Source organism: Radiomyces spectabilis, assembly GCF_025331425.1.
Source record: "Radiomyces spectabilis strain NRRL 2753 chromosome Unknown BYT42scaffold_18, whole genome shotgun sequence".
Lineage (NCBI taxonomy): Eukaryota > Fungi > Mucoromycota > Mucoromycetes > Mucorales > Radiomycetaceae > Radiomyces > Radiomyces spectabilis.
The window spans coordinates 270898-292586 of NW_026251943.1; the positions used below are offsets into that span (position 1 = coordinate 270898).

Below are 21689 nucleotides of genomic sequence, written 5' to 3' on the forward strand. Positions count from 1 at the left end.
GCACCTATCAAGGACGAAGCACATGGTAGGCAATTGTTTAGCTTTTTTGTGGTTTTCCGAGAAACTAATGCATGCATAACTTTACTGTTCAAAAGAAAAAGAGGGATCCAACGTTAGCATGACCATGGACGCACAGAAAGGGGATACCCAGCATGAAAGCGAGGACAGTGACAGTGCATCTGATAACGACTCGGTCTCCAGCAATGAAATGGCCGAGAGTCCCGCTACGACGGCCAGTTCGGAAGAAGATGAACAAGGGCAAGCTGATGAGATGCATTCGGACAATGAAGCTCGCGTTGACCAAGGTCTGCCTGCTTCAGAGACCGTCAACGGACACGACAATCAAGACGAGTACTTGCCGACACCTGCGGGAAGTGATGATTCGCTGGTAGATGCTTCGGAACGGCAAAACGCTGCAGTCTCCCAGCCACCGTTGGACATGTCTGATCGGGTGCGAGGCCCCAATTCGTCCAAATTATTCTTCACGCGGGAATCGTATGAAGCTTATTCTGTCCAATCCATGGATCACATTGTAGACGACATTATTCGATTCATTCAAAAAGACCCTTTGCCGGTCGAAACCCCTGCTCCTGCGGCTTCCAAATTAGCCAATATCCTTGCCGGCACTGACAAAGAGCGATCAGGTCAGCGGGGCCCCAACGATCTTGACATTGCCGCCATGGCAGCAGCCGAACCTGATACCCCGTCCGCAGCAAAACCTGAACTCCCAGCTGTTAGACCTCCAGTGGAACCGTCCAAACCCATCAAAGCGGCCGAGTCCGAGCCTACGACATCCGCGGCCTCCAAACTTGAGTCTGCCAAACCTGAAGTCGCCAAACCTGAAGCCGCCCGAGCTAAACCTGCCAAATCTATTCCCAGGCCTCACGTTTCTCGATTCAACAGGCAAGAACATGTTCGTTTCTTGCGTATCTCTGAAGCTTTGCGACAAAACGTAAGAAACAATGGGATTTTTCATGCATTTTATTTCTATTATATCTCATCATCTTGATTTTGTGGCAACCACAGCCTTCGCAAGTATCAGAAATGGATCGTGCATTTTACAATAAAATGCATCCGGAAGTGCTGGCCGAAAAAAACGATTTCTTACGCGAGCAGCAACGCATGATGCAAGCCAGTGGTGTCTACGACATTCTCGACCCGGAACTAGAAAAAAGAATTGAGGAATACTACTCGATGGAGAATAAACGGATGCATTGTTATCCACAATTCTACAAGAAACGCAATACCCTCGATTTGCGGATCAAAGAAATGGCTCATGACGGTGCTATTCTTCAGTTCAAAAAGGGACTCAAACGCCAGGTAAAAAAATGTCTCATTGTCAGCAACAAATGGCAGTGATCTTAAAACATTATTTCCAGGGTAAAATCGCACGGTGTCGCATCAAAGACATATCGCTGCCATGCAAATTCGATTTATCCAAAAATTATATCCAAACATCATCCACGTCTTCCGTTTCTTATTATCAGAAAAAGGTAAGTTGCGCTTTCTTTTTTTCTTGTGGATCGCCGTTTTCAACGATCAAATTGTCTCATCCTCCTGCTATAGCTGCCTTGCGTTGTAAGTGATGATCCGTCCATTGCATCCCTCCTCACGGACGAAGAACAACCACATATCGTTGTCTCCATGGATGCCATGCTGGCCTTGACGGAACTCAAAAACAATCCTACCATGGAATTAATGCTGCCTATTGTCGTGAAACCTGCTCGTGACGGACAAGGTAAGAGCGTATAGGTCCATTTGTCGCGTCATTCAGTGGTATTCACACGTCTGGAATGACAGAGAAAATTGTGTATTTTGATCGACCGGCACCGAGAGGAGCATTGTCGGCTCGTGAACGGAATCAATTGATTTATGAAATGACGTTTAAGAGCCTTTGTCTTGACTGGAAAAACAAGCAACGCATTCGCAACAGTGCCACCACCACGGCCACCACCGAGGACGCCACGTCGCAATCCTCCTCCATGACGGCCGCTGAAACTTCCTCCACGGATGGGGTCGCTTGGTCGCCTGACGAAGACGAGAATTTGATTTACAACATGTGGAGCTTTGGTCCCCTGAATATCCTTATTCGACATCAAGCCGATGCCTATTATCTTTCAGTAAGTGTGCCTCGACAAGGGAAAAAAGAAAAGAAATATTGGCTAATTCGTTTTTAGGATACACCATCGGGGGCCGAGCATCGTCGCATCTGTCTCAGTGCCAAATTGGATTATCAAATTGCGCATCATGTTGATGAAAGTATCACGGCAACCGAACGAGCTCACAATTGGTTGCGTTCCTACATTGCCGGTCACGCTATGATCATGGAAGGCCGCATCGATGTACCGAACCAAACTCTGGTCCGTGTCGATAAACGACACATGCGCGATATCATGGGCGATAAATGGTACGGTTGATACCCACTTTTTTCAGTAGGATGTGTGATTTTGACGGTCGAAATACTCTAGGCAACCCATTCATGAAAGCCAATTGATACGCCACATTTTCACCCAAGCGCAAGAGTAAGTCAATGAAAAAAAAAAAAAAGAAAATGCATAGTAGAACCGACTTCTCAGTATTCTTCTTTCTTATCCTATTTTTGACCATAGCATGCTGCAACCTGGTATTTATATGCTGCAGTACAACCACAGTGAGAACTGTTTCACCATTTATGAGGCCATGACGCAGACTCAGGATACGGCCGACTTTGATCTTTATAAAGCCTGCTGTCAAAAGCCGTCCATCGCTTCTTCCAAAGGTTCATATGTTCCGGGTTGGGCAGGCGATCGTGATCATGTCCCATGGATTTTCCCGCCCGCTCCGGCATAGAAAAAGAACCGCTAGATCCATGCAACTTCTCTGTAAATATTACCCATTTGTTCATGATTTCCACCTCCTTTCTCACTCATCTTTGTATGCTGTCACTCTTCTGTCCCCAGCTGCAAAAGATAAAGAAAAAGGGAATACAATTGTTGTCTGATACTGAAATTCGTCTTTTTTTTTTTCTTGATCGGTTGCTATAATGCTCGAATATATTTATGTAATGAAATCAAGGATGATAAAGAAGGAGTTGTTATGTTGCAATGCTGTGGCCGAGAAGTGAGGAAATGGGGAGGAGAATAATTGCTGCTTACGCGCGGTAAATGACTTTGTTTTGAATCTGGAGTTTGTCGGTGGTAATACTACGCAACGGGCAAGACTCTGTTTTATTGCCCATGGTATCAAGAACGGTCGGTTTCCAATTGTCTGGCACGGCGACCGTCGGTTTGGTAGCAGCAAGGACATCGAACATGCCTGATGAACCATCATACGTTAAGGATGCCTTTTTCTTTTTCATGAGTTATTCCAAGGTCCTTTACTCACATGGTTCCTCAAGTGGAGGCAAGAACCCCACGGTGGAACGGATTTGTCGCAAGAGCGTCTGCAATTCCAGGAACACATCCTTCCCAGAACTGACAAGCAACAAAAGCGTATATGTGAGAAAAATAAAATAAAGGTGTCATACGGTCAGCTAACTTACAGAGATTGAGCGTTGTCTGGATGGGCGTCGGATATCCTAAACTCCCATCGCTCCATGCTTTCCATGGTTTCTTTGAGCCTAACCACCAATATAACTTTGATGATTTCGCCCGAGTTCATCCAGGCTACATTATAGATAACGCGCGCAAAGTCAGTTGATGAATGGTACAAACACCGGGGGGAGTATTTTCTTTTACCGTGCACTTGTTCCATAAACTTATGCATGAAATCGCGCAGTTCGTCGTTGACGGCGGTGACCATAAACCCGTCTTTCCACTGCGACACTTCAAAGTCTTCGGAAGGATACACTCCTCGCGTAAACAGAATGCTACAAAGAACCAATATCGTAAGAATCGTGTGTTAAAGAGCCAACATGACTTGAGATGTTTGAATCTACCTGCACAGCACGCATTCTGTTCAACAGACAAACACATATTTTCAACATTTGTGAGCTAAAAAGGTAATACTGCACTCATTGGCATGGATGCTTACCAAAGTATTCTCGCATGACACTGCGCGAACTTTGCAATGGTGCAACCGGGATAGCGCTCATCGATTAGATAAAAGAGTAATTCAGGCAACAAACAAGTGCCAGTCGCCTTCTTTTTTTTCCCGTCGACCTCAGGGAAAAGGCTGTCACATCATTGCAGTTGTTCAGCAACGCTCCCACTATTCCCAGATTTTATATCACTCTCGCTTAAAGATCAAGTCAACAGTTCTATCTTTCTTCTTGTAGCTACCGATATACAGCTCAGTGCATAGATAAGGTAAATCCTTTCAGAAGCATTAACACAAATCATATCGGTCCACTCTGTCCTAACGCTTCTTGTCCGAAAATGGAACACTTTTCAACTCTTTCGCAGATATTATAACCTCTCCCTCTGTAACCACTCTGGACGATATGGATGCTGACGACAAGATCAGCCCTGATAATAAGAAAATACTCAGGGCAAAACAAGATGATTCCGACTCGTAGAATGACGAATCACGGTTGGTTTTTTTGTTTATTGCTGAAAACGAAGCAAGTGATTTACTCGTCATCGACAACAGTGGTTTCGAGACCTAATATCGTGCGAAAATACTGTTGGTTACTATCATGCCATTCCCATGGATATCAAAAAAAAAATTCCAAAACTTACCCTTGAAGCTGGAAACGGGAACATAGGTGACATAGGAGTAGAGCTTCTCCTTGGCATCTTCTTCGTCGTTACGCTTGCGGGCAATGCGAACACGGATACGGTGGTCAATGTGCTTGACACCACGGGCCCAAATGGCCTTGTTAAGACCAGCATCAATACGGACATCCTTGGTACCCATGGCCTTTTCGGCAAAAGCCTTGACGGCCTTGATAGCATGGGGAGCACGCTTTCTCAAGGATCTGAATCAGCGCAAGAAACGGAAAAAAAACGAGTTAATGATGGAACTCGACAATTAGGTATTTTCTTCGGAGGACGTTATATCTAAATGTCGAAATTTACCTGCCAAAGACGTGCTTGTGCATGTGGATGGTGTACTCGCGAGTGACAACGTCAGCGAGGGTGGAACGCTTGGTGGTCTTCTGATCCTTGGCCATCTATATACGTCCAGATGCATCCGTTAGTCATCCATGGATTTCGTCCTTTGATTCATGTCGCCAAGTCACTTACGGCTCTGGAATGGATGATAAAAGAGGAAGCTTTCTCAATGTCGATGCTTCCATGGTGGATGCTTCCCTTGCGGCGTTTGAAAATAGCAAGGTCGAACAGAACAGTCACTCCGAACAAGCTCTCCAAGCCAACACCAACCAAATCCGAAAATCTTAAAAATCCAAAAATTTATCATAAGGATTTGCTGTTTATAAGAGCACGTTTTATGATTTTAATTCTGAACGGCTGCTTTGATATGCAAGTGTGATAAACTAATTTGTAAGATCACAATAAAAAAAAAGACAATTGATGACATCTTGTTTTCAATGGTTTCCATCCGCCTGCACTCTTTATCTTTTACATATTCTTATAATAGCTTACAGAATCCGTGAGGAAGCGAGGATAAAATATCACTGGTTTGTCGAAATTTGATGCGATGGATCCCTTGCGTATAGTATTCAGATTCCATGATTGTCCATCTTTTCGTAGCTGCATGAATTTTTTTTTCTTAGAAAAAAGGACAAACAGGCCAACTTTAGGGAGGCAAAGTATTTGACAGGTTCACAGCACTCTTCCTTTTTGAATGGATTGAATGCCCAGAACATGGAACTGTAGAAAGACAACTGCAATGGTGAACCCAAATACACCCTTCTACAGCTCTCTTACTGCGTTCGCAGACTTTCAGAAAACTGTAGATCATTCCGTGCACCAATCTGCAGTTAACCTGCCAAATAAAAAATAATTCCGGAACATTCTTTTTTTCTTCCTCAAGGTAACTTTTCTCGTGCCCATGTCACAAGACAATTTTTATTGATCTAGAACCTTGCTATCTATACTACAGACGGCCCACCCATCATAGCCAAGCTATCGTATGGAAACATTCAATCATGGAAAATATGTTGGCGCCACAGTGAGTAGGGAGACATTCCGGAGCATGCGGTTTAATCTGAAAAGCGTTACTGCAGATGAATAAAGGCATTATATTTGTAAAAAATAAAATAAAAAAGGGTTCCGGAACAGTGAACCAACCTTGTGCAAAATGAGTACGTGCTTTGGGGTCACGTTCCCATGTTTCATTCTCTCCGCTGTCTCAGCTACCCATTGCATGGACTTTACCCTTTTTTTTTGGTCATGCATGATCAGTCTACGTATTAGCTAAAATGTGGATGATATGTTTCCTGAGAAAACCCCTTGTTAATGCTGTCAAGATTGGGTATCAGGGTCAGCCTCGTCCCCGCATCATGACATCGACGTCGCCAGTGAACGTTACTACCGCGCGACATGTCACTATGTACGTGAAAAAAAAAATAGTCGATTGTTTTTCGTCTCGTTGAACCCTTATTTTCCTTGAGAGTCTATTTCTGATTTGGACATGATGGGAAGGGAAAACCCAAAGAAATGGACGTCTGCAATGATGATATTTTTCCAATTTTGGATGACAATCAGGGTATAGACCATTCGTTCGGATTACGATCCATTAATTCCAAGCCTCTGATTCAAGCAGCCGTGCATCCTTTGTGTCACGAATACGGTGCGATGCGCGTCTTTATCTAGTTAGCCTCAACCGACCTGTTGGTCCAACCTTTTTCTTTTTACATCAACCCTGAAAATGCTCAAAAAGAAAAAAGACACTAGGGCTATTAAGGTTAAAAACACGTGAGTGTAAAACAGGAAAAAGTAGTCGAGTTGAGTCAATTAAGATGTTCGCATTCTCCAAGATGTGTTTTATGGGTAGATCCATGGAAGAAGAAGACACTTTTACTCGGCTGTGATCAATGATTTCTTGTTTTGTTCAAAGAACAAATGAGTAATCCCTTCTATTTTCGTCGTCGTCGAACCTTGTTTCACAGTACGGCATGCTTGGATCTCTGCACATGTGTGCATCTTTTTGATGGTGAGAAAAGAAAATACCCCCTTAACCCCTGGACGGATGCTTTTTTTTTAGCATCATGTTGATAAACCAGTCAACCGTGGACACAAAAAAGAACCATGCACGTAGTCAATTAGATGGTGAGAAAAAGGTGCATTAGCATAATGGTATATGATGTGCTTCAAACCACTGGGTCAATGGAAGAAAATATATTTTTGCAGAAAAAAGAACCTCCCACGAGCAAGAACAGCTTCCGCGTTGGGATCGTTCTTGAATTCGGTGAATGAGAAAATTGAAGCCGTGCCCTGCTTTGTTACATAAAAAGTTTTGGCGTCTTTTTTTTTTTTTTGTTTTTTTTTGTTTTTTTTTTTTGGCCTGCTCCACCCTTATCAATAACCGCTGCCAAACATGAATAACAACCCAATGATAAATACTTAGGAAAGCTGACAAGACTAAATTGAAACATGATGCCAGAGGAGACTTGTGGCACCCTTAAACCCAAGGAGATCATGATGGATGATTTGATGAAAACATGAGTGATACGAATGCGATGGACCCTTGGTTTCTTTTCCCCATTTTGCTATTCATTTTTATTTTACGGCCTATTCTTTAAAAAGACGTACATTTGATGACATTTCCTACATGGATGTCATGGCAGCTGCCATATAAAGCATATCCAAAAATTTGGGAAAAAAGGCAATTACAAGGTTATCACGTGTCAAGAAATTCAAGAGAATGCAAGACAGGCAGGCATCGTTAAGAATGTGTTAGAAGTTTAAAATCATCCATAATGATCTATCGGGTCCCCGAGACATGGAGGAGGCAATGCAAACGAATATGCACAATGTCTAGTACTTGTCATAATTGGCGTATGCCCTTTATTTTGGATTTTTTTTTCAGAGTGGAATAAGCCTCTATTTTTTTTTTTTTGCCAAGTGACATGCTTCCACGGATCGGAAGTAGGTTGCTGCTTCAACTCATGGGAAATCATTATGACTCCAGGGAAAACAACATACTGTTACCCTGGAAATATGTCGATACATGTCTCCTTGACTTTTTTTTTATTTCCTTTTTTTCCCTTCACCCCAACGCTTTGACCATCATGCCAAGTAAATTTAACGTGACTCCAAGACGGATTGTCCAGAAAAAAATCTTCGCTGCACACGACGACGTCAATGACATTTGACAGTTTCTACTTTTAGTTTAAACCGTCGAGATTTAACATGTGGGTGGTAAAAGTAAATTGGTCCGCGGAGGGCTCATTGAGGAATGCCCCGGTTTTTTTTTTTCTGTTTCTGTTCCTATCTCTTCATCGCGCGCTGAAGTCAAGATAAGGAACGTGGAAGAATCGAATTTCATTCTTGTTATCTGCTTAAGGACAAATTACAAACACATGAAAAAGAAAAGAGAAAAGTATGAGCCGTAAAAGCTCAAAAAATACCAAAGAACCAACTGGCCACACTTTATTATGAAATATTCCTTTTTTTTTCCTTCTTCTTTTACTGCTTATTTTTAAAATTCGCAAGGTGGGGAAACCGTCGATGAGTCTTCGGCACCTTGAAAAACAACCCTTTTTCCTAGCCCCTTGTTTTTGGATCGTGAACTAGGGATGAAAGGGGTAGGCACCGCATCGAATATAGTAAGCATGCGCTATTTGACCATGATGAACCCTTTTTTTTGATTTGTATTGATCTGATGTCGGATATGGAATTCTCAGTATCCTTTTCTTTTTTCGGTCGCGTTAGTGATTCAAGTTGTTGTGTCGATCCACATATTCTTGAGCGTAAATGAGCCTTAAATAGGATCCTTCTTGGGAAACTTACTTTTTTTTTTATCTTTGTCGTTTTTCAATTTTTTTTTTCATCATCATTGTATTAGCTTTTTCTTTATTTCTTTTTTTCTTTCATTTTCTTATTGTTAATCTATCATTTCTCATTCCAGTGGTGGAAAATTATTTGATTTATTGATTCGGCGACATTTCTTCCTTTATTGTGGTGACGTGATATTTATCATACCATGGGAAATCAAACCACGTCTCATTACAGTCCATCCGCTACTGCATCAACCCCACATCATCATCACCATCGCATGGAAAAATTGCCTAGCATTTCAAAGTTATCGTCCATGGAAACAGATGAGCCCACTTCGACGCCTTCGCCCACCACGACCGCCGTCACGAACACCACCTTGGTCCCCGATTCGTCGCCCAGATATTATGTTCAAGATGTGGTCCCCTCTCAGCGTCATCAGCCGTACCATGCTCATCCTCACGCCTATTCTTCCCAAACATCGACGCCATCGTCCTCGTCGACCACCACCACAACAACCGGAAATACTACATCGCCTTCCTCGTTTCTTCCGCCACCATCGACAACGACAGCGTACTTGCATGAATGTGACCATCCAGCCTCGGAAAACAATACCATGTACGGTCAAAATGTCGTGTCGCCGCCTTTGACCCCGGCCGTGTCGCCTTCGTCGATGTTATTGGATTCCATGCAATTCAAACGCAAATGTTCCGTCGACGCCGGGTCACTGAACTTTGGCCATGGTATCACGGAACCACAGCATTCTTCCTCCATCGCTTATCGTCGTTACTGTCATTCCACCATGTCCGTTCACAATTACGTCCACGAACCGCGATCTAACTATGCGAATACAGCCATGAGCCCACCAACGTCCAGTGGACCTTCCAGCTCCACGACCTCAGCCGGTCGATCTCAACCACCAGATTACGCCATCATGCATTCTGTATCGTCACCGCAACCTATGCAAAAACCGGCCAATCATCGACGTCAATCGAGCAAAGGCGCCAATGCCAACTCTTCCGGTCATCAAGGCCTCACTATCCAGCATAAACATGTGTGTACTTACGCTTACTGCGGATGGAGTTTCAAGCGCTTTGAACATTTGAAACGACACATGTTGGTGCACACCGGTGAACGGCCTCATGTCTGTCCCTATCCAGGTTGTGGCAAAAGCTTCAGTCGATCCGATAATTTTCACGCTCATTATCGCACCCACGCCAAGAAATCTATGCAGCACTTTCGTGTTCCAGCTTCATCGTCTTGTTCGCGTCCTACATCGGCTTCCGCCGCGGCCTCAGTCGCCGCCAATGCAGCAGCCACCGCCAGTGTAACTCCCAACTTTGACACGCTCCATCGATCGCATTCCACTTATTATATGAAGAATGATTCCTTTGATATGATGTCTCCTTATTCCTCGGATATGTATGGTCATCGTCAGATGTACCCTACTTCAGGTGTAAGTACCTTGACACATGCAGGCACTCGATGATCGATCGACGTGATCGACAGATCGATGGTTATTTTTGTTATTGAAACTCATCCTTTTCTATTTTGGTTCGATCAAAAACTGAACAGATGCTTTCGACCCATGATTATGCTATGCAACAACAAGAACAACAACAAGCGCCGCCTCTTCCTCCACCACCTTCTTCTTCATCGCACTATATGCGTTCTTTTCACATGCCTATGCCTTCGGGAATAGGGCCCTTTGGTGCGGTCATGCACGGTGTATCGCCCTCGGCGCAATCTATGAGTGCTTCATCCACCCCCGAATCGCCGTCACTGCTGAATCATACTTTATCACATCAAACTTCCCATTCATTCTTTTCACCCACATCAGCAACCGATGGCGTCCATCGATCCGATTCGCCTTATGCTTACTCTATGAATTCCTTGGTGTCTCCCACCACGGGAAATGGTTCTCCGACGGTCCCAGCACCTTATCATACTTCAGCCCATGTTGGCGTTCCGCCCATCACAGGACGTCGATCGGCCAGTGTATCCTCCGTGTCTTCCAACGGTCAGATAAAATCGCATATTTGTCCCGTGCCTCAGTGTCAGCGTCGATTCAAACGATTGGAGCATTTAAAACGCCACATGCGAATTCACACCCTCGAACGACCGTTTGCCTGCAGTTTCCCCAGTTGCCACAAGACATTTTCACGATCCGACAATCTATCTCAGCACATGAAAACCCATCAACGCCATGAAAACCGACGTTGTCGACAATCACCACACCGTTCCGTGAGTTATGAACTGGGTCATCAATCTATGCCACTTCATCATTCATCCTCCATGACCAATACCAATACCAATGCCAATGCCATGACCGCTTCCACAGAAATGAATTGGATCAAGGCCAACGCAGGAACCGTGGGTTGTTAAACCCGGCCCGTATCATGCCCTCTTTTTCCCGCCCACGAAATCACGATATTAAATATTCCATTGACAAGGAGACTATTATTCTTTCATGATATGTCTTTTTTTTACCTGTTTTTATTTTTTATTTTATATATAATCACCATTGTTTTTTAAGGAAATCCATATATCACATGATCCCATGGCTTTGAAAAAATGGTTCGTTGTTCCATATTCTTCTATATGTTTGAGAACACATGTAAATAAGCAATCGCGTCCTGTTGCACCCTTAGTACGCCTCTTCGTCATCCTTTGCGGGTGACTAGCGGAAAAAAAATGGTGTGGTGTGGATGCATGACATTGGATGGCTCTGATATATCTTTGAAGCATACCTTTTCTTTGATCTGCTATTCGGCGATCCATCAAGTGTCAATAACGCTAATTAAGGTAGCTAGCTTCGGAAACGGCCATGATAGACCTTTAACTGATTTTCTTCTTCAATTTAAACCCTTATCGAATACCATGTAAGAATAAGTATGTACAGTACCCTATCGTTTCCGGAATTGCCTTGTGCATTTCTATGGCCCTTCCAATGCGCACAAGCAACGGGACTGATTGGGCCGGGAGCCTAATCGTATAAATCGATCTGCTCAAGCCCTGCATCATGGCTTTGACAAGGAGAGCTAAATATCATAATATATCGAGGCTGGCAAAGGGATTTGCTGCTTCAATTTATGAAATCAATGACATGAGAATGATTCAAGTGGGGCATTTTCACATATTGTGTCGAACCCAAGAAGTTCCTTGCAGGTGATGCTGGTTTACGAGCCAACGTTTCAGATTTGTGCTCATTACTGATACAGAGTGTCCTGGATTTGACACCGTTTCTCATTCTCTTTTTTTCCTTTTTTATCCTTCTTTATTTTTCTGACTGTTCTTACGCGGTATGACTCATTCACGTCTGTAAAGGAAACAAACGCGCGATTCCACCCTCACCATCTGGTATGGAAAAGAATTACTCGGACTGGACATTCCTCTGGCGACGATATTTCCAACACCTCTGATAACCACAAAATCTAAAGCAAGGAACAAGCCTATCCATGCAAAAAAGAAAATGAAAAGTGATGAAACCCAGGATCACAGATCTCATTGTGTGTAACATAATCATACATCTTCATTTGACCACTTACAGCTTCGATGTCAGCCAAGGTGAGTTCATCTGTGGTAACTGGCATCGGTTCAGGGTCAAGTCCTAATCCTACCAAATGGAAGTTAGCATGAGCAAACAATAGATCTGACGACTATTCATAGCTACTGGGAACGGCTACTTTTCTGGAATGATGAAGGGAAAGCTCAGTTACTCCGAAAAAGTCGATCTTGAGAGAAGGCAGATCCAAGGATAAAAAGAAGGGCAAACATTAAAAAAAGAAAGAGCATTCATGAACACGAGTATATAAAACAAAGTCGGAATTATTGATGTTCATGGATATCTGACAACGTTAGAATATGTCCCAAATGCCAAACAAGAAGGCTGGAAAAAAGATGAGAACGTGCTGATACTAACGGACAACAGGGATACAAACTCCACACTCGCGACACAATCGCCCACCAAGAACCATCCGCTCTGATTTCATCCACATAGCCAATAACAAGAATGCTGGTCTGATCCTTTCAGCCCAAGTCATTCTGAAACTTATCAATGCTGCCAATGCAAGAAGTGCGGCTGTCACTCGTCACCACTCCAGTGCTTGTTATCCGTTCCTTCAATTTTTATCCTCATATTATTCTGTCCGTTTGATTGACTCTTTTTTATTTTTATGGATCTGGACAGAGGCGACATTGTCAAATGAGATCTATTGAAGGCAATGTAACCGGGGACATATTCCCTCTCTCATCATTTTTCCATCTGATCTTTTTCTCCCGCTTTTTTCTTGACTGCTCCCTTGGTTTGTATATATACATTGCATTTTTCACCTCTTTTTTTTCCCACACTTTACATATGCTTACATTTTCATGACGCTTTTTGGAAAAAGGGAAGCGTAGAGTATATTTAATGATTTCTATATCGGCCAAGATTTGACACCCAAAAGCTGGCCCGCCAAAGGTTGGGCTTGAACTTTTCTATCCCATTTTAGAGTAGTATTTTTTATGTTATTCTATCATCATTACTTTTGTAGTTTCCAATAATGATTTAATATATTGTCAAGTCTATTTTTCACAATGGGAAATCCTCTCTTCATCAACGTTCTTATTCAACGTTGTTGTTGTTACTATACCAACAAATTTTTCCCCAGACTCTTGGTGATGGCCGGGATGACCGGTTTTATCGTATTTTCTTTATCTTTTTTTTTATTTTCAAAGAGCGAAACGAAACAAAATAAAAAAGGTTGAACTCAATGATTCATCTTGAATGTGATTGGCAGATGGGATTGCATCATGCAAAAGCACAGGTGGTAGAAAAAATAGAAAAAAGGAAAAAACAAAAGATCTGCCTGGGGAACCGCCTATTCCGATTCCCCCAAATAGCCCAATCTAAGCTTCTTTTTGGGGGGTGGGGAAGTAAAGCCAGATAAAACCATCGTCCAACCGTATGTGCCGAGGCTGCCTCTACCAAATCGGTCTTCCAACCTCGGTGCATTGCCTTTTATAGAAACTCGCCATTGTCTTGTCCGGACTTGTCAACAGTCACTCACGTCAATCTACACCAATCTTGCCGCAAACTAAAAAAAAAAAACCGGCCGGCTCAACACACCGCTTACAAAAAAAAACAAGTTTAAAGATAATCAAAAAATCGAAAGGTTGTCTTGAATTCTTTTTTTTAAATCCTTGTTTATAATCAGATACTTTTTTTCTCTTTTCCTCTAATCCTTTTTTTTTTTATTTTTCCTCTTTTTTTTTTTTCCTTCTTTTTTCTATACTCTTTTCTTAATACTTTTTGACACACACCATGTCGGCCAAACCTATTAGAGAATACGATGGTAAGCTGTTGTTGGCTTACCATCTGTTGCGTTCACCGTACCTTGGCAAAGAACAATCTCCTTCTTTATTCACACCGGCCGCTACCAAGCTCGCTCAAGTCAACGTCAACACTTCGTTATTGCATGATGAACCGGCTTTCAAGGCCGCGCTCAAGCAACAGTTGGACGCACTGGAACAAACTCATCCCTGGTTACTCACCGATAAGCTCGTGGCCAAACCTGATCAATTGATCAAACGCAGAGGAAAACACGGTTTATTGACATTAAACAAGACCTGGCCCGAAGCTCGACAATGGATCGAGGAAAGAGCTGGCAAAGACATTCAGGTAAAGTATTATCTACCTTTCCTTTTATGGGTCTCGGAAAGAAGAGGAGGGGGGGGACAAGACATGGCGGGGTGGCGCGGGGAGGAAAAAAAGAGAGGGGATGTTGTCCTACACACAATGAAAAAAAAAGGAACAAGAAGATGGGAAGCCAAAAAAAAAAAAAAAGAAGGGGGTTGTCAGCTCTTGTAGAGTCCAGGGGTTGATAATTTTTTTTCTTTCACCTGGGTTTGAGGGGTGCGTGAACAATTGAAGTGGCGCGTCAAGATGGGAAAGGGAATTTTTTTGTCTTGCCTGGATAGGCTTTGGACACGATAGCCTTGTGTCTTATCCATCAAGATGGGCAAGTGACCATGAAAAAGAAAAGAGAGGACAAAAAAGGCAATATAAGAGACGCATCGGTGGAAAGAAGCAAAATATTTGGGTGGGACAAAAAAAGATCTATGCGACTTGAATGCACATTATCGGTGGGCGAATAAGGTTGATTGGGTTGGGAAGGCGGCGGCGGGGGCGGGGAGGGGAAGAGAGCAACAGTGATAAAATAATCTGATGTTGGGATGGTGATACCCGAGATATCGCTGAGTTTGGTTTGATTCTAATCTTCGATTATCTTTTTTTTTCCCCTTGTCCCATCAGATTGAAAGAACGACTGGTGTTCTCAAGACCTTCTTGGTTGAACCGTTTGCTCCTCATCCTCAGAATACCGAATATTATATCTGTATTAACTCGGTCCGTGAAGGCGATTACATCTTGTTCACTCACGAAGGTGGTATCGATATTGGTGATGTCGACGCTAAAGCCCTCAAACTCTTGATCAAGGTCAATGAAGATATTCCTACCCCCGAGGTCATCAAATCGACTCTGTTGAAGGATGTGCCCGAATTCAAGCAAGATGTCTTGGTCGATTTCATTACCCGCCTCTACTCTCTGTACGTGGACTTGCATTTCACTTACCTTGAAATCAATCCCTTGGTGGTCACCGACCCCTCCGAAGGTCAAACCCCTCAAGTCATGTACCTCGATTTGGCGGCCAAATTGGATCAAACCGCCGAATTCGAAGCTGGTCCCAAGTGGGCCGTGGCTCGCGCTCCTCAACATATTGGTATTGCCGGTGCTGCTTCCAACCAGCAAAACATCGATCAAGGCCCACCCATGGAATTCCCTGCTCCCTTTGGCCGTGAACTGACCCGCGAAGAAGCTTACATTCAGGAATTGGACGGTAAGACCGGTGCTTCGCTCAAATTGACCATTCTCAACCGTGAAGGTCGTGTGTGGACCATGGTTGCCGGTGGTGGTGCTTCGGTCGTCTACTCGGATGCCATTGCCGCTCTTGGTTTCGCCGACGAACTTGCCAATTATGGTGAGTACTCGGGTGCGCCCACTGAAACTCAAACCTACGAATACGCCAAGACCATTCTGGACTTGATGACCCGTGGTGACGCCCATCCTCAAGGCAAGATTCTTTTCATCGGTGGTGGTATTGCCAATTTCACCAATGTCGCTACCACCTTCAAGGGTATCATTCGCGCTTTGACCGAATTCAAGCAATCCCTCATCAACCACAAAGTCCGTATCTTCATTCGTCGTGGTGGTCCCAACTACCAGGAAGGTCTTCGCGCCATGCGTCAATTGGGTGAAACTCTCGGTGTGGAAATCCAAGTGTTCGGTCCCGAAACCCACATCACCGAAATCGTGCCTCTCGCTCTCGTTGGCAAGCCTTCGGATCCCAGTGCTTTGACCGGTAACCAGGCTTCCGGTTCCTCCGGCAACTTGTTCCAGGATCAGATTCTCGGTACCAGCGCCACTCCTTCCGGTGTCAACAGCCCCAAATTGACCGTCGTCGAGGACAACGGTACGCCTTCCAACCCCAACGAACGCATGACCTACTTCCCCGAAACCGCCTCTGAAGAAAAGCCCGAATGGTTCCGTCCCTTCACTGCCAAGACCCGCGCCTTGGTCTATGGTATGCAACCCCGTGCTGTTCAGGGTATGTTGGACTTTGACTTTATGTGCAAGCGCGATACGCCTTCGGTGGCGGCCATGGTGTATCCCTTTGGCGGTTCCCACGTTCAAAAGTTCTACTGGGGTACCAAGGAAACCTTGATCCCCGTCTTCACTTCGCTCAAGGAAGCCGTTGAAAAGTTCCCCGAAGTCGATGTCGTGGTCAACTTTGCTTCTTGCCGTTCCGTCTACGATTCCACCCGTGAAATCTTCACCTTCTCTAACCAGATCAAGACCATTGCCATCATTGCCGAAGGTGTGCCTGAACGTCGTGCTCGTCAGTTGCTCCACGAAGCCGAACAACGCAAGGTGCTCGTCATTGGTCCCGCTACCGTTGGTGGTATCAAGCCTGGCTGCTTCAAGATCGGTAACACCGGTGGTATGATGGATAACATTGTCAGCTCCAAGTTGTACCGTACCGGTTCCGTCGGTTACGTTTCCAAGTCCGGTGGTATGTCCAACGAATTGAACAACATTGTGTCGCGTACTACGGACGGTGTGTATGAAGGTGTGGCCATTGGTGGTGATCGTTACCCCGGTTCGACCTTTATCGACCACTTGTTGCGTTACGAACAGGACCCCAACTGCAAGATGTTGGTCTTGCTCGGTGAAGTCGGTGGTGTGGAAGAATACCGTGTGATTGAAGCCGTTCGCAACGGTACGATCAAGAAGCCCGTCGTTGCCTGGTGTATCGGTACTTGTGCCAAGATGTTCACTACCGATGTTCAGTTTGGTCACGCCGGTGCCATGGCTAACTCGGATCTCGAAACGGCCGATGCCAAGAACAAGGCCATGCGTGCTGCCGGTATCATTGTCCCCGAAACCTTTGAAAAGATGCCTTCTGCCCTTGCCGAAACCTATCAGAAGCTTGTCAAGGAAGGCATCATTGTTCCTCAAGCCGAACCCGAGATCCCCAAGATCCCCATCGATTACTCGTGGGCCCAGGAACTCGGCCTTGTACGTAAACCCGCCAGCTTTGTGTCTACCATTGTCGACGATCGTGGTCAGGAATTGTTGTATGCCGGTATGAGAATCACGGATGTGTTCAAGGAGAACATCGGTATTGGTGGTGTCTTGTCCCTTCTCTGGTTCAAGCGTCGCTTGCCTGATTACGCCTGCCGTTTCATTGAAATGGTCTTGATGTTGACCGCCGATCACGGTCCCGCTGTGTCTGGTGTAAGTAAAAAGGATAAAAATTTGGGGAAGATGAAAGGCGACAAATGATGTTAAGGGAATGTTGTATACTGATATCTCTGTTTGATTGATAGGCTATGAACACCATCATTACCACTCGTGCTGGCAAGGATTTGATTTCTTCGTTGGTGTCTGGTTTGTTAACCATTGGTGAACGTTTCGGTGGTGCTTTGGATGGTGCGGCGACCAGCTTCACCAAGGCTTATGACAGCGGTTTGTCGCCTCGTGAATTCGTCACATCCATGCGCAAGGCCAACAAGTTGATTCCCGGTATCGGTCACAAGATCAAGTCGCGTACCAACCCTGATATGCGTGTGGAACTTGTCAAGTCGTATGTCAAGAAGCACTTCCCCAGCACCCCCATTTTGGACTATGCTTTGAAGGTCGAGGAAATTACCACCAGCAAGAAGGATAACCTCATCTTGAACGTGGATGGTTGTATTGCCGTTTCCTTTGTCGATCTTTTGCGTGAGAGTGGTGCTTTCACTCGTGAAGAAGGTGAAGAGTACATGCGCATCGGTACCTTGAACGGTTTGTTCGTGTTGGGTCGTTCCCTCGGTTTCATTGGTCATCACTTGGATCAGAAGCGCTTGAAGCAAGGTCTTTACAGACATCCTTGGGATGATATTTCTTACCTCCTTCCCTCGTTGGATCCCGAAACCCTCGATCCTCGTCGTGTCACTGCCCGCGTGAACGTTCAACAAAAATAATCAAGCTTACAACTTTCTTTTCTCACCATTATCAAAAGAAAAAAAAAACCAATTCATTCGTTAGAAAAAAAAAATGAACCAAAAAGGGATCGGAAAAAAAAAAGACTTCAAGAGAGTCAAAAAAAAAAAGGAAAAAAAAGAGTTCTTCTATATCACCCGCAATCTTTTTTGTATTCACGCATCTTCCCCTTGGAACCTCTTTTTTTTATATCTTTTTTTTTGTTTGTAAAAAAATAATAATAATGTCATTCTATTGTCGATATGCAATTTTCATCCACTGCTATCACCTCCCCTTGTTTCTTTTTTGATTTTCTTTCTTTCTTTTGTTTCTTGAAATTTTCATGTTTGATTGACTCTATTTTTATCACTTACTTTTTTACTGTTCATTTATCCTGAATAAACAAAAAATTCATAGATCATCCATCATTTATACCTTTGTTCACTTTATCTTCGTCTAATCGTCATTTTCATCATCGCATGGCGGTTGTGAATTACAACCGTGTCAATTTCAATAATCAATTCAACGTCTATTATTTACCATATTGAACAAAAAAGGAACTCGAGTGCAATTAACAGGGAAGATTACAAAAATACAAAATAATACATGTTGGGGCGGGATGTGAGGTTGGATATACGACTTTTTTTTTTTTGGCCAGGATGAAATAGTGAGGCTTTAAAAGGTTTTGTAAGCATTGGCATCATCAATTTTAGAGGCGATGGATGGACTGGGAACGCCTTGTTCAACATTGTTCAGTAATGAATCGGCCTCTGTTTCACCTAGACCAAAAAAAAAAAAAAAAAAAAAAAAAAAATTCAGTCTTCCATTCAAACTTTTGCGCGAGACACTCAGTTCATTTACCTGATGATGTGGATGCACTGACGTCGTTGGATCGATTGTCTCGATGAATGACAAGACAGCGAATACCGAGATAACGACAAAATCCATCAATGACCGCCCATGACCATACACCGTACCACGTGAAAAAGACGACGCATAAAACGCACAATATACCGTATTCCATGCCCGATGTCAACAGGGTTCTACAATAAGAGTGAATAAAGTTTGGACATGTGCAAGATAAGTCAAAATCAAGTGACGCTTACATTCCAAGAATAGAAGGCATATTGACAAGCAAACACATGATCACGATCGGTGCGACCAACCACCAAAGGTTCGGATACGCCGATTTGGTGAGATGAGCCAAAATCACATTGGAAGCAATCAATCCAAACAATGTGCCCGTGGTCAGCAGAAACAGTACCAAATGTTGGTCACGAAACACAATCGAATAAGGCGACATTAACCACGCATAGTCGGCCAAACAGAACACGGCAAAAGGCACCAATGCATTGAGACCGGCCTCAGCAATATCCAGCGATTTCGCGCGACATGCCAAATAGACGGAATACAACACCACAGGCAAATGAGTAAATACGAGAAGCAAGGCCGTGCCCCATACAAAAATGGCGGCCGCTGTGGTATTTTCTGGCACCATCCAACTCAACCATGACAAACTCGGGACATCTTGGATGGGGACGTGCCAAGATGCGACGCCGTAGCAACCGGACCAGATAAACGCCAAACATGTAAAGATGATGCCTTCAGTAGGACCATTGATATAGCCTAGATACAGCACGCCCGTGTAATATTCTTCGGCTGTCGATAGGTAGAACCCGGCCATGGTAACCACAAACAGCACCGCCGTCAACTGAGTATGGCCGAGCCCCAGTGCTGCGGCTTGCAAAAGAGAAACATAAGTGGTGTTCAGAGCATCGCAGCCGTGATCAAACAGTTCACCCAGCGGGGACGAGGTATGTGTCCGTCGCGCTTGACGTCCATCCACATTATCAAACGTCGAATACAGCCATAATCCTATGGCGAAGCTGAAATACAACCAACTGGGGCCTTCGGATTCCAAATCGGGTACAATGAGGGCGACAAAAATGACATTGGTCACCATGAACAACAAGCCAATCAAGGTAATCAGGTTGGGTCTATGGTAAACGTTAGTCATTGTGTCGAGGATTATCAACGATCTTTGAGCCTTTTTTACATACGCAATCCATAGTGGAAACAAGGTAATGGCCCAATTCCAGTAATGACGAAGCACATGTTGACTAACGGGAGATTTGTCGACGGCAGCGTATTTGTAATATTTGAGGTTCTCCAACTGATCTTGGGTCGGGAAATCGAGACTTTGTATTCTCTGCAAGAGTGACCGATGAAGACTCTCGAATGTCATTTTTCTGCAAGAGCCCGAGGTCTCCGAAAAAACACAATAGCATTTTCCACTCCACAGCGCTTTTTTGCCAATGAAAAAAAATCAGAAACATGAAAAAGCCTTTTTTTTTTTTTTTTGAAAAACTCCGTCTTATCTTTCTATTGCCTGTCAAAAAAAATTAAAGATGCAGGCACGAAACAAGGTTTACTTTACCATGGTCCATTCATTAACAATGCAATAGACGCTGGATGCAACATTCCCGCTTTTTTTTTTTTAGTTTTATTGCCAGACGAAAGAAAAAAATGATGGTAGCCCTTGAAAAGCGGCAAACTGGTTCGAGAACAAAAAATGAAGTCAATTCGAGGTAATTATTAAATGCGTGACACAAAAAAACCGTACCTTCTCATTTCGATGCTTATCCGTCTTCCAAATTGCCCCAGCCAAAAATAAAAATAAAAACCACCTAATATCACCATACCCAAAAGTTGCCATGCAACAAGTCGGATCTCTTTTTTTCGCTCGATCCTTCCGTTTGTATATTTCGACTTGCCACCTGAGTCATGTGTTTGATTGCGCTTTGATCACTTCGGTCGCTTCGGGAACCCACGGTTACTTTCCCGAAAACCTTCTTTCTATTTTGTGGCTAAAAAAGACAAAGCCGCATTCATTCGGTCGATCGAATTGTATACTCGCGCACGTTTTGTCGAAAAGAGCTCGGAATATGGGGCGACACTAGAACTCGATAGAGTACGGTTGGATTCACTTGTTGCCCAGGGAGTCGTCTTTCTTTGTGAGTGTTGCCCGGTGGCATGTTGTCTGTAAGTCAACACCAAGTTCTGGTTGATTAAGGGGCTCTCTTTAGTGACCGAGGTGACTGGGCTTAGATTGAGGGGATCGCCTTGAAATGCGGAATGCGGTTGTTGAAAAAAGAAAAAAAGCCATAGTGCGATCCTGGAAACGCGACAAAAAAATCGCATGGCCCATCCATAAAAGACATAGATCAGTGGAAAGCTGTTGCTCGGATACTCGATATGGTAACCATGATGCAAAATCGCATCAAGATGAAAAAAAATAATAATAG

At 44.0% G+C, this 21689-nt stretch overlaps 7 protein-coding genes across 7 annotated transcripts; 3 read left to right on the forward strand and 4 right to left on the reverse strand.

The window, feature by feature from the left end:
• Positions 1–1793: 1793 nt before the first annotated feature.
• Positions 1794–2526, forward strand: BYT42DRAFT_596057 (uncharacterized protein; the record flags this gene model as incomplete). The annotated part of the gene is made up of 3 exons (XM_051570908.1): positions 1794–2120; positions 2199–2407; positions 2469–2526. 3 exons carry the CDS (start codon positions 1794–1796, stop codon positions 2524–2526), a joined length of 594 nt encoding a protein of 197 aa, XP_051418372.1.
• Positions 2527–2991: 465 nt separating this feature from the next.
• On the reverse strand, positions 2992–4175 carry BYT42DRAFT_589401 (DNA-binding protein). Its single transcript, XM_051570368.1, has 6 exons — positions 4012–4175; positions 3917–3932; positions 3717–3847; positions 3521–3644; positions 3364–3452; positions 2992–3294 (listed from the first exon to the last, which is right to left on the reverse strand). Exons 1-6 carry the CDS (start codon positions 4070–4072, stop codon positions 3131–3133), a joined length of 585 nt encoding a protein of 194 aa, XP_051418373.1. The 5' UTR covers positions 4073–4175; the 3' UTR covers positions 2992–3130.
• Positions 4176–4549: 374 nt separating this feature from the next.
• BYT42DRAFT_505906 (ribosomal protein L31e-domain-containing protein) lies at positions 4550–5092 on the reverse strand (the record flags this gene model as incomplete). Its single annotated transcript, XM_051565057.1, has 3 exons — positions 4550–4581; positions 4659–4897; positions 4998–5092. The coding sequence occupies 3 exons, from the start codon at positions 5090–5092 to the stop codon at positions 4550–4552; spliced, it is 366 nt and encodes a 121-aa protein (XP_051418374.1).
• A 3770-nt stretch (positions 5093–8862) lies between these two features.
• BYT42DRAFT_608787 (uncharacterized protein) lies at positions 8863–11332 on the forward strand. Its single transcript, XM_051571206.1, has 2 exons — positions 8863–10278; positions 10398–11332. Exons 1-2 carry the CDS (start codon positions 9031–9033, stop codon positions 11205–11207), a joined length of 2058 nt encoding a protein of 685 aa, XP_051418375.1. The 5' UTR covers positions 8863–9030; the 3' UTR covers positions 11208–11332.
• A 2702-nt stretch (positions 11333–14034) lies between these two features.
• Positions 14035–18809, forward strand: BYT42DRAFT_589412 (ATP citrate lyase). Its single transcript, XM_051570369.1, has 3 exons — positions 14035–14484; positions 15118–17658; positions 17751–18809. Exons 1-3 carry the CDS (start codon positions 14128–14130, stop codon positions 18384–18386), a joined length of 3534 nt encoding a protein of 1177 aa, XP_051418376.1. The 5' UTR covers positions 14035–14127; the 3' UTR covers positions 18387–18809.
• A 428-nt stretch (positions 18810–19237) lies between these two features.
• Positions 19238–20629, reverse strand: BYT42DRAFT_505825 (CDP-alcohol phosphatidyltransferase-domain-containing protein; the record flags this gene model as incomplete). Its single annotated transcript, XM_051565054.1, has 3 exons — positions 19238–19427; positions 19491–20381; positions 20445–20629. The coding sequence occupies 3 exons, from the start codon at positions 20627–20629 to the stop codon at positions 19238–19240; spliced, it is 1266 nt and encodes a 421-aa protein (XP_051418377.1).
• A 398-nt stretch (positions 20630–21027) lies between these two features.
• On the reverse strand, positions 21028–21639 carry BYT42DRAFT_589416 (uncharacterized protein). The gene has a single exon (XM_051570370.1). The coding sequence runs from the start codon at positions 21583–21585 to the stop codon at positions 21241–21243; it is 345 nt and encodes a 114-aa protein (XP_051418378.1). The 5' UTR covers positions 21586–21639; the 3' UTR covers positions 21028–21240.
• Between the last annotated feature and the right edge of the window lie 50 nt (positions 21640–21689).

What these genes read in the sequence shown, in the direction of transcription:
- BYT42DRAFT_589401 (XM_051570368.1), bottom strand. Translation starts at nt 4,072, where the DNA reads ATGAGCGCTATCCCGGTTGCACCATTGCAAAGTTCGCGCAGTGTCATG. An exon ending in GTTTATGGAACAAGTGCACG is followed by an intron (nt 3,645 to 3,716) that starts GTAAAAGAAAAT and finishes TCTATAATGTAG; the next exon opens with CCTGGATGAACTCGGGCGAA. An exon ending in CCAGACAACGCTCAATCTCT is followed by an intron (nt 3,453 to 3,520) that starts GTAAGTTAGCTG and finishes GTTGCTTGTCAG; the next exon opens with TTCTGGGAAGGATGTGTTCC.
- BYT42DRAFT_589416 (XM_051570370.1), bottom strand. Translation starts at nt 21,585, where the DNA reads ATGCGATTTTTTTGTCGCGTTTCCAGGATCGCACTATGGCTTTTTTTC.
- BYT42DRAFT_589412 (XM_051570369.1), top strand. Translation starts at nt 14,128, where the DNA reads ATGTCGGCCAAACCTATTAGAGAATACGATGGTAAGCTGTTGTTGGCT. An exon ending in GAGCTGGCAAAGACATTCAG is followed by an intron (nt 14,485 to 15,117) that starts GTAAAGTATTAT and finishes TTGTCCCATCAG; the next exon opens with ATTGAAAGAACGACTGGTGT. An exon ending in ACGGTCCCGCTGTGTCTGGT is followed by an intron (nt 17,659 to 17,750) that starts GTAAGTAAAAAG and finishes TTTGATTGATAG; the next exon opens with GCTATGAACACCATCATTAC.
- BYT42DRAFT_608787 (XM_051571206.1), top strand. Translation starts at nt 9,031, where the DNA reads ATGGGAAATCAAACCACGTCTCATTACAGTCCATCCGCTACTGCATCA. An exon ending in AGATGTACCCTACTTCAGGT is followed by an intron (nt 10,279 to 10,397) that starts GTAAGTACCTTG and finishes AAAACTGAACAG; the next exon opens with ATGCTTTCGACCCATGATTA.